At 65.4% G+C, this 10332-nt stretch overlaps 2 protein-coding genes across 2 annotated transcripts in view; one reads left to right on the top strand and one right to left on the bottom strand.

Annotated features, from left to right (window-relative positions):
* Positions 1 to 179: 179 nt before the first annotated feature.
* On the top strand, positions 180 to 4719 carry EMIHUDRAFT_221854 (hypothetical protein; the record flags this gene model as incomplete). Its single annotated transcript, XM_005756084.1, has 6 exons — positions 180 to 419; positions 726 to 989; positions 1176 to 1439; positions 1953 to 2185; positions 2366 to 4457; positions 4675 to 4719. 6 exons carry the CDS (start codon positions 180 to 182, stop codon positions 4717 to 4719), a joined length of 3138 nt encoding a protein of 1045 aa, XP_005756141.1.
* A 5010-nt stretch (positions 4720 to 9729) lies between these two features.
* The window catches only part of EMIHUDRAFT_439382 (hypothetical protein), a 2269-nt gene continuing 1666 nt past the window's right edge, over positions 9730 to 10332 (bottom strand). Inside the window, exon 8 of the mRNA XM_005756085.1 lies at positions 9730 to 9955. Coding sequence (XP_005756142.1) covers positions 9815 to 9955 — 141 coding nt within the window. The 3' untranslated portion in view covers positions 9730 to 9814. The remainder of the gene's footprint in view (positions 9956 to 10332) is intronic.

The raw sequence follows: 10332 nt of genomic DNA on the forward strand, positions 1-10332 counted from the left end.
AAAAGAAGAAATACGCCCGCCGCCCCACTACTGTTTTCCTGTGAGTCCTTTTCTTTCTTTCTTTCTACAAAAAAATACAACCCAAAGGCGGTCGCACAAATCGAAACGAGGAACGTAGAAAGGGGCCGTCGACGTGCCCGTCTCCGTCTGCTGAGCAAGCCGTCTGCACCTGGCGCTTCATGCCGCGCGTGAGCATTTGGCTGGACCGGCGCGCGGGCGGCGCTGACGCATCGGCGAGCCACGTGGCCCTCCTAGCACTCATCGCCTCGGCTGCAGGCATCTCCTCTGGAGGAGGCATCCAGCACGAAGGAATACCCTGCCCGCAGGGCTGCGCGTGGACGAAGGAATACCCTTGTCCCGGGAGCCCCAAGCATTGGAGGCAAGCTCACGCCAAGGACGACGGATCGGCCTGCTTCAATGTCTGCTGCAAGACGCCGCCGTCGCCGCCACCGCCGCCATCACCACCGTCTTGCCCACAGGGCTGCGCGTGGACGAGGGAATACCCATGCCCCGGCAGCCCCAAGCATTGGAGGCAAACTCACGCCAAGGACGACGGATCGGCCTGCTTCAGTGTTTGCTGCAAGACGCAGCCACCTTCATCCCCGCCACCTCCTCCTTCTGCACCGCTGCCCTCGTTACCACCATCCGCTCCTCCTCCTCCGGATCCTCCGGATCGTCCGCCGTCGCCGCCGCCCTTCTCGCCAGCCTCTTCGTACGAGATCGAGGTGCGAACCGGGCGCCGCTCCAACGAGATGTCCTGGGGCCTCGAGTGCAACGGCCGTCACGTGCTCTCGGGTGGGCCCTACGGCACGTGGTACAGCCACGAGGACAGCGTGCACACGTACAGCCTCGACCTCCCTCCTCTCTCGACCTGCACCCTCTCGATGCAAGACTTGTGGGGCAACGGCTGGGATGACGCCACGTGGTCGGGCCTTGGGCAGAAGGACATCACGCTCGGGTGGGGGCACTCCGGTAGCCACTCCTTTGTGGTCCCGTTCGCTCCCCCAACGCCGCCATCGCCGCCATCGCCGCCGCCGCCACTGCCGCCACCGCCACCTCCTCCCTCGCCGCCGCTGCCACTGCCGCCACCTCAACCTCCTCCCTCGCCGCCGCCGCCGCCACCACCACCATCGCCGCCGCCGCCCTTCTCGCCAGCCTCTTCGTACGAGATCGAGGTGCGAACCGGGCGCCGCTCCAACGAGATGTCCTGGGGCCTCGAGTGCAACGGCCGTCACGTGCTCTCGGGTGGGCCCTACGGCACGTGGTACAGCCACGAGGACAGCGTGCACACGTACAGCCTCGACCTCCCTCCTCTCTCGACCTGCACCCTCTCGATGCAAGACTTGTGGGGCAACGGCTGGGATGACGCCACGTGGTCGGGCCTTGGGCAGAAGGACATCACGCTCGGGTGGGGGCACTCCGGTAGCCACTCCTTTGTGGTCCCGTTCGCTCCGCCATCGCCGCCATCGCCGCCGCCGCCACTGCCGCCACCGCCACCTCCTCCCTCGCCGCCGCCGCCACTGCCGCCACCTCGACCTCCTCCCTCGCCGCCCAAACCGCCACCACCACCATCGCCGCCGCCGCCGCCGCCCTCGCCGCCCCCTCCGTCGCCTCCGCCACCATCGCCGCCGCCGCCCTCGCCGCCACCCCCGTCCCCTCCGCCGCCCTCGCCGCCGCCCCCGTCGCCCCCGCCTCCCTCTCCACCGCCACCCAGCCCACCTCCACCGTCCCCACCACCGCCGTCGCCGCCGCCGCCGTCCCCGCCGCCGCCCTCACCACCGCCGCCATCGCCGCCGCCACCCTCGCCACCGCCGCCCTCACCGCCGCCACCCTCGCCTCCTCCGCCTTCCCCACCACCTCCGTCGCCGCCGCCGCCCTCGCCGCCACCACCCAGCCCGCCTCCTCCGTCCCCACCGCCGCCCTTCTCGCCAGCCTCTTCGTACGAGATCGAGGTGCGAACCGGGCGCCGCTCCAACGAGATGTCCTGGGGCCTCGAGTGCAACGGCCGTCACGTGCTCTCGGGTGGGCCCTACGGCACGTGGTACAGCCACGAGGACAGCGTGCACACGTACAGCCTCGACCTCCCTCCTCTCTCGACCTGCACCCTCTCGATGCAAGACTTGTGGGGCAACGGCTGGGATGACGCCACGTGGTCGGGCCTTGGGCAGAAGGACATCACGCTCGGGTGGGGGCACTCCGGTAGCCACTCCTTTGTGGTCCCGTTCGCTCCGCCATCGCCGCCGTCGCCGCCGCCGCCATCGCCGCCGCCATCGCCACCGTCTCCGCCATTGCCACCGCCGTCCCCGCCACTGCCGCCGCCACAACCACCCTCGCCGCCCAAACCGCCACCAGCGATGCCGCCAAGTCTCGAGGAGAAGGTCAAGGGCCTTTTGAGCGATATGGTTCTGAGCACCGAGGTGAGCGCTCTACTACCGTGGGGTGGCGAGGACGCAACACTGCTCGAGGGCCAGATGAAGTCAGCCGAAGCGCTATTCTCCAACTTCACGCAGGCGCCCATGCTTGTCAACCTCACCTCGGCGCTAGTTCTGTACTTCTCCAAGATCGACCCATCGCAGCTCAACAGCTCATGGACGGAGGAGATGCAACGCGCGTGGCTTGGCCGGCTCTTCCTTCTCGGCAGCAGGGTGAAACACAGGAGCGAGGGCGCCTATCTCAAAGAGCTGTTGGAGAAGGCTGAGGAGTACATCACCGTCGGAGCTGGCGACGCCTTGGCCGGGGACTATCCCAGCTCATTTCAACGGAGGAAGGCAGAGCTTTGGGATGGGTTGGATGACCTCCAGCAAAGTGCACCCGGGGTCTTTCTCGGGTACACTGTGCCTCAGCTCTGCCGCAAAGCGGGCGACTTTGGTAAGGATGCGGCCGAAGACGTTGTCTCAAGTACTGGCGTCGGCCTCGGCGCAGTAATGGCGTACCATATTGCTGATGCTGCTATGGCCAGTGAGGAGGGTAGCGGCACGGATCACGGACGACGCCTTCGTGCCGTCACTCGTAGCCAATCGACTGCATACAGCACCGCTCAACTCAGCCAAATGCCGCCCAAAGAGCTGGCGCAGCACGTGTACGACGAGATCGGCAAGGGCGGTTATCGCCATAAGGTCTGCAAAGGCGAGCTTTGCGGCGCACTAAAGGCCACTGAAGTTGACCATCGTGTGGAGAAGCAGACTCTAAAACGCCAGGTGGAGAAACTTGCGGAGAGAGGGATCTACCCTACGGAGGAAGATGTGAAGGACTTGAAGTATTTCACCAATTCGCGCCCGAATCTGAAGGAGGAGCTCGCGGCCGACAACCAGGACTTCGGAAGGTGGAAGAAGAAGATATTGGCAGGTGCGGAAGAGACAGTTGAATGCGGAAGCAACCTTCTATGCGCGCGCGACAAGGCCCGTGTGTTGTTCAAGGAGCTCGAGGGTGCCGCCGATATGCTCGAATGCAAAGGCAAGGCAACGAGTGAGATTTGTCTGAAGTCGGGAAAATACGCCGAGAAGGTCTTTGCTGGTGCCTATAAAGACGCTTGGGAGATGCTGTCGGAAGTGTGTGCACGACCGAAGTCGACGTTGGAGCATTGCCTCAAGTTCAAACAGCTCAAGCCGCTTCGGCATGCGCTCCAAACGGCGGCGGAGGAGGGGCTGGGGATGGCGACTAAGAAGGGGGCAGCGACGGTGATGGGGAAGGGAGCAAAGGAAGGCGCACAAGCTGCTGCGAAGCAAGGCGCAGAAGCGGCGCGCAAGCAAGCGATGTCGGCGGCCGCGAAGCGAGCAGCCGGAGCGATCGCGAGAAAGGGAGCAGTGGCCCTCGCCACCGCGACGACAGTGGGCGAGTTGCTTGCCCCCGTCATCGCTGCTACCTTGACAGCGCAGTGCCTCATGCCTTCCGACTATTCCAACGAAGCCAGACTCACCGGGGCCGCTGTTGGCTTGGGTGCTGGGGCGGTAGTCGGGACGGCTGCGTATAGGGCCTTGGTTGCACGACAGGCTGCCAACTTGGCGGCAAGACAGGCTGCCGTGTCTGCTGCGACAGCCGGTCAATCGGCAGCTGCCAGGGTGCTAGCTAAGAGTGTCGCGCTCGGCGGAAAGGCAATAGTTTCGGGCGCAAGGGGAAGGAGCGCCCCTACACTAGCTGCTGGAGCTGCGGCAGGGTCAGCGATTATCATTGTCGGCGTGGTGGCAGCATCGGCCGTCACTGTGGCTGACCACTTCTGGGTCACCGATGCTGAAAAGGAGGAGGAGCTCCTGCGAAAGGATGCGTTTGAGTGCGACTGCGCCTGGACTTCCGATTGGGTCTGCCCAAATTCTGTTCTCGTTCGGTCTCCCGGCGAGGACCCGGATAAGATTGCGAGGGACGACGGCTCCTGGTGCTTTAGCTACTGCTGTGGCGTGGTCGAGGAGTCAATGACCGCAGCAATGAAGGTCATCAAGAACCGCGATGAGCTTGCCGTGCATGTGCATGATGCCAAAGCCGAGGTGGAGGAGGAGGCGAGAAAGAGAGAAGAAGAAGCTGCGGCTCAGCGGGCACAGGAGGCTGAGGCTGAGGCGGCCGAGCGCGCGCGACGCAAGGCGGCACAGGAGGCGGCGGCGGAGGCAGCGGCGGCAGAGGCGGCCGCAGAGCAATACTTGCGCGAACAGCTAGCAGCGCCACCACGCACGTTCGGCTCTGCAGCTGTGGCAGCAAGCGTTCTTGGGATGGGCCTCGTTGCCGGGCTAATTTTGATCGCCGCTCGGCACCGCAGGGCAAGTGCATTACCATTGGTGTAACCAAGAGGAGCAGTTCGGATGTTTAGATCGGATGTGTTTGTTCAAATTGATGAGTGTCCTCTAGATAGAGCCGTATCTAGATACGTACCGAATCCTGCAGCGCTCTCGGCTCTAGCACTAGAGTGCTCACGCCACGAGCACGCAGCACACATTCACATACAATAGACTACAGACATTGCGGCGTTCTGGCGCTTCGTTGAACGTCGAGACAAAGAATCAAAATCAAACTCGATTGGTTGTTGAAAACACTGCTCATATGGGTCGCATTTCAATACTGCGAGGATGCGGTTGTGTGAGGACACCATCGCGCCGAAAAGAGCGTGTCCAGCAGCAGCCGACCAGCCTCGGCGTCGCGAGCGTCGGCGAGTGCGCGGAGGGCGTCGAGGGCGGATGCCAGCGCGTACCTGTCGCCCTGTCCATCGTCTACGAGCAGCCTTCCCAACCTTGCGACCACCCTCGCGCGCCGTTCCCCGCCCTCTGGAAGACACGCGCGCAGCGATTCCGAGCCGGCGATCACCTCGCGGGGTGGCGGGGGGGGGAGCGCGGATTGCATCTCTAGTACAAGGCGGATCTCGCGACCGATGATCACCTGCTGCAGTGCCAGCAGCGCCGACGCGTGCAGCGGCCACAGCGGCGTCCCCCCGTGCGGCAGCGACACGCCCTTGTCGTCCAGCGCCGCCAGCAGAACCTCGACGGCGCCGCACGTCTCCGGCGTGGCCGCAAACCGCTGCAGCGCCGGGCCGATCGCCTCGGCGGCGGCGGAGCGAGCCACGTCGAAGTGGTCGCCGGGAGGTGGCGCCGATGCCACCAGCCGCGACAGCGCGCCAACGGCACTGACGACTTTTTGGGGGGCGAGAGCGGCGCCGCTGTCAGCCGCATCGGCTGCGCGCAGCGCGCCGCCAAGCGCGTGCGCGAGATAGCGGAGGACCTGCAGTGCAAAAGTGCAGCAGCCATGAGCACCCGCACTCCCCTTGTGCGCGAATTGGAGGCCGCGGAGGGCGGAAAGGATCCCTCGCCGAGATGCCCCGAGATGCCCCGAGATGCCCCGAGATGCCCCGAGATGCCCCGAGATGACTCCAGATTGAGGCGAAAGCAGCTCCCTCCCCGCGGCTCCTCTTCCCGGCCTCCAAGGCTGGCCAGACTACGGGCGCATCCTTCGCATCTAGGCCTTCTGCAACCTCGCCCTCGCAGCGGGTCGCGGCCGAAGGTTCGCCGGCGGCCACGCTCGAGTCACCTCGGCTGACCTCGGGCGGTCTCGCTGCGGCGTCAAGGGCGGCGGCCAGGGCGTCGGCGATGCGCGGAACCGCGGCGCCTCCGGCGGCGGCGAGACCGCGCATAGCGGCCCTTCTCGCCGCCTCGGCCTCGCGCCGCGAGCCTACAACTAAAGGCCGCTGTGCAGGGCGAAGAATGAGGCGGGCGTGGACACGCGCCTCGCGCCGCGTGCCGTTGCAAGCGATGACGCCGAGAAGTGCGTCGAGTGCGGCGCCGGCCGTCGCGGCGGCAAGGCCGGGATCGCCTGTGAGGTAAGGGCAAGGGGTACGATGTCTCCACGCTAGTGCGATCCATCCCCGGCACCTCCATGGAGACAGAGCCGTTCGACCGTGCAAGCTCGGGTGTCTGTCCGTCATGTCCGTGTGCGAGGCGGTGAGGGAGGGGAGGCAGCGAGGAGAGAGGTCGCAGTGAGGAGGGGAGAGGCAGCAATGTGTGTGTGTGGGGGGGGGGGGGGGGGAGACGCGCCAGTACGCCCTCGTGCCAGGCGGCCGAGGGCGTATGCGGCGCCAAGGCGGCTCGATTCGGACGGCTCCACTGGCGGACCGCCCCGGCCGCCCCGCTGAGCCGCTAGCGTCGCCGACAGCGAGTATTCGCTGTCTGGGCCGGCGCCTTCAGGGTCGGTCGAGAGAAAACTCAGAAAATGGATCAGCGAAGGTTGCGGGAAGGTTGCGGGCGGCTGACGGCGGGTCGCCGCCTGGGGCTCGGGGGCGGCGGGCGCAGACGGGCTCTGCAGCACGCAAACACCGCCCGGGACACGGTGTGGTGAGGCCATGCGCAAGGGGTGACCAAAGCGCGTGGGGCGGCGGCGGGGCGGAGGCCAGGGGCTAGCCACGGCTGTGTGTGTGTGCGTGTGTGTGCGTGTGTGTGTGTGCGTGTGTGTGCGTGTGTGGTGCATCTCTTGTGCACGCCCTCGTCGCCTCGCAACGCGGTGCAAGGCGCCGTCGCTCCCTGCTGTCTATTCGGCGCCAGCAAGCGCTGCTCCAGCTGCGAGAGTCGAGCCTAGTTGACAATTCAAGGAGTGCGTATTCATCAGCAGGCGCTGGTCCAGCTGCGAGAGTCGGCCGCAACCGTCTCCGCCGCCGCCTGAGAAGAGGAGGCTCCCCGCCCTCCCTTCCCGCCCCGGAGGTACTGGAGCACGTGGTCCCAGAGGAGGGACAGGTCCCCTTCTTCCGCCGCGCCAAAGGGGACCTCCTCCGGCCGCAGCACCGCACGCCAGCCGTCGCGCGCGCTGCCTTGCGGTCGCCGGAGAAGCATGCGCCGCCCGGACGAGTTTGACCCGAGGCGGCGGCCCTTGACCCGCGGCGGCCGCCGCGAAAGGCTCGCGGAGGGAGGGGCGGAGGAGGAGGGAGGGACGGCGGAGGAGGGGGAGAGCGGCTCCAAGACGCGGACGAACTGGAACTTGAACATTGGGCGCCAGGGCGGGGCAGGCGCGGCTGCGTCCGCGTCGGTGGCGGCGGCGGTCGATGTGTCGGCAGCGAAGGCTTCCGGGCCGGCGACGGCGGAGCCGCGGTGCAGCAAGTCGTAGTGGATGATCGCGACGGTGCCCGCTTCGACGGTCAGCGGCAGGCCGCGCCTGATTGATTGATTGGGGGCCGATCCTTCAGAGCGCACGAAGCCTGCCGCTGGTCAGATATGGCCGAGAGGTAGCCGAGAGGTAGCCGAGAGGTAGCAGAGAGGTAGCAGAGAGGTAGCTGACATACAGCCGAGATGTAGCCGAGATATAGCCCGCACCGCCGGTCGGCGGACCGAGTCGCGGCCGGGAAGAGCTCCAGCGTGTCCTCCTACCGAGGAACGAGCTCCGTTCCTCCACCGGCGAGCGGCGAGGGGTAGCTCCGGCGCGTCCTCCTCGAGGCAGCGGCGGCGCGAGGCCGCGTCGGCGGCGTAGCTAAAGCCTACGCCTTCTTTGCGGCAGAGGGGAGGCGGCGGGCGGTGAGCCGTATCTTCATCTGAAGCGAACTCGACCACGGATTGCTTCAGTGTGCGCAATCTCATTCTCCAGCTCCAGAAGGCGAGGTGGGGGGCGAGGTGGGGGCGTGGTTGGCGCGTGGTGAGAGGGCGGCGCTCTCTCGCCTTCGAAGCGGCCAGCCCCGAGCCGGTCCTCGCCGCAGTGCGCGTGCTCCGCGTCGACCGAGCCGTACTGCGAGAAGGGCATGATGTGGGTCGGCCCCATGTCGGGCGTGACTCGGCGCGGGTAGTAGAGCGCCATCGCCATGGTGGGCAGGTGGTCTCGCATCTTGCGCGTGCCTGAGTATGACTCAGATTCCTCTAAATCAATCGTTTATGATCTCGCTCTTGCGCGTGCCTGAGTTAATGACTCTGAATCCTCTGAATCAATAGTTTATGATCTCGCTGTTGCGCGTGTGCCTGACTCTGCAATCCCAATCAGAGTCTAGGCACCAGCACCGCTCGGGGGGACACGGAGCATCGCGGGGTGTGAGTACAGCGGAAGAGCATGCAGAGTGGTGTTGGAATCAATGGCGTCTGCATTCCGCATCTAGGAGTGCGCGCGCGCCCCAGTACGAGTCCTTGTGCCAGACCTGGTCCGCCCCGCCCGAGTGGTGCAGGTGGCGGTGCGCGTGCATCGTGTAGCCGCGCCCGAGGATGGACGCCAGAGCGCCGCGCACCTGCGCAAGAGGGAGCTCTGGACCCCCGTCTCTTCCGCAGGCCCCTTTTAATGGCAGTGGCACGCAGGCCGATGCTACCTGGAGCATATGCAGAATCTGATCACGCATCTAGCGCCGCGCACCGTCGGGCCGTGTACTACTCGCGTCGCGTTGGGCAGGAGCGGAGCCAGGTTGTTGGAGCTCGAGACAGGGTCCTGCTGTGCTTCTGCCGTCGCCGCGACGACGGCGTGGAACTCGGCGTCAAATTCAGGCGGAGAGAGGAGTATGTAGCCGCGAGCGATGAATTGCCGAAGCTGCCGGTCTGAGAGGCGGAGCTGGCCGTCTGCACCAGCCGCCAACCTCTCGCCGGACAGCACTGGGCTGGACTCATGCGGATTCGCCGGCGACGGCACAATTCGTTGATCGTTGGCGGACTGCTGGATTAGGTACACGAGCAGAGCTAGGAGGAGTGACAGCAGCACCTGCCGCGTCCAAGACGCGTCGGCCATGGACGGTCAAACTCTGCCAGCCACTGGGACGGGCGAGCGGCGCGGCGGCCGAGCGGGGCAGACACGCGAGAAAAGAATTTACGCATACCACAGGCACACCACCGCGCACCGCGCTGCGAGCCTGTCGTGTCCCTTGTCAGGAGCAGGAGAGCCCCACCTGTCCCCCTGATCGTCCTTCCAAAATCCTGCTCGTGCAGGTGGGGACCTTGTCCTCGTCCCATCCCTCGTTTGGCGTGTCTGTTTTCTTTCTTTCTTTCTTTTAGGTACACCACACGAGAAAAGAAACTCCGCGTCTAGCGACCAAGGCTAAAAAGAATTTTACAAAATAAGATCGAGCGGTGACGAGTGAACTGCGGGCAGTGGGGAAGGCAGCCTCGACTGCCATACAGACATGGGTGCGAACAACGTATGCGTCGATTCTTTGTTTTTTTTTGAGAGCGCCTTCGTTGTTAATACGCCCATGGTCCCTGGTAGCAGTCACTCGCACACACACGCCGCACTGCACGTCTGCACCGCGCGCCCGCCCACCGCCCCGCGCCCAGGCGCACGCTCTGGGGCATCTCCGTGCCGTGTGGTCTTCCGGTTCGTAGTAATAATATAGTACCATGGTTACTGTACCATGGGGTGGACGCTTAGGCTGCGGGCGCCAACAGTACAGAGCTCACCACCCCAAGAGCTCCCCGCGGCTCACGGCGGCGCACATCCCGCCCACGCGCACCCTCCCCACCGCCTCCGCGCCCGCCCCGGCGCCCTTCCGCTCCGCCTCGGCGAGCAGCTCGCTTGGCCTTCCCATCTCCACGCCCTGCGCAAGGAGGGAAGTGTATGTGTGTGTGTGTGTGTGTGTGTGTGTGTGTGTGTGTGTGTGTGTGTGTGTGTGTGTGTGTGTGTGTGTGTGTGTGTGTGTGTGTGTGTGTGTGGGGATGTGGGGGTGGGCCTGGGGGCGAGTTGCCCTGACTGCACAGGATTGCATGCCCCGAAGACGGCGACACATAGCGGGGGACACTGCGTAAGGAGCGAGTGCCAAGCCAAGGTTGGGGTTCTAGGTGGTGGGACCATGAGTGAGGGGGGGTGGGCCGGGTCCTGTGGGGGTGAAATGTTGCGCGGCGAATTCGAACCTACCACCTCGGCGCGACGATCCTCACGCGCAGGGTAAAACCCTGTGGGACAAAACCCCTCCGC

The sequence above is a fragment of the Emiliania huxleyi genome, assembly GCF_000372725.1.
Source record: "Emiliania huxleyi CCMP1516 unplaced genomic scaffold EMIHUscaffold_99, whole genome shotgun sequence".
Classification (NCBI taxonomy): Eukaryota; Haptophyta; order Isochrysidales; family Noelaerhabdaceae; genus Emiliania; species Emiliania huxleyi.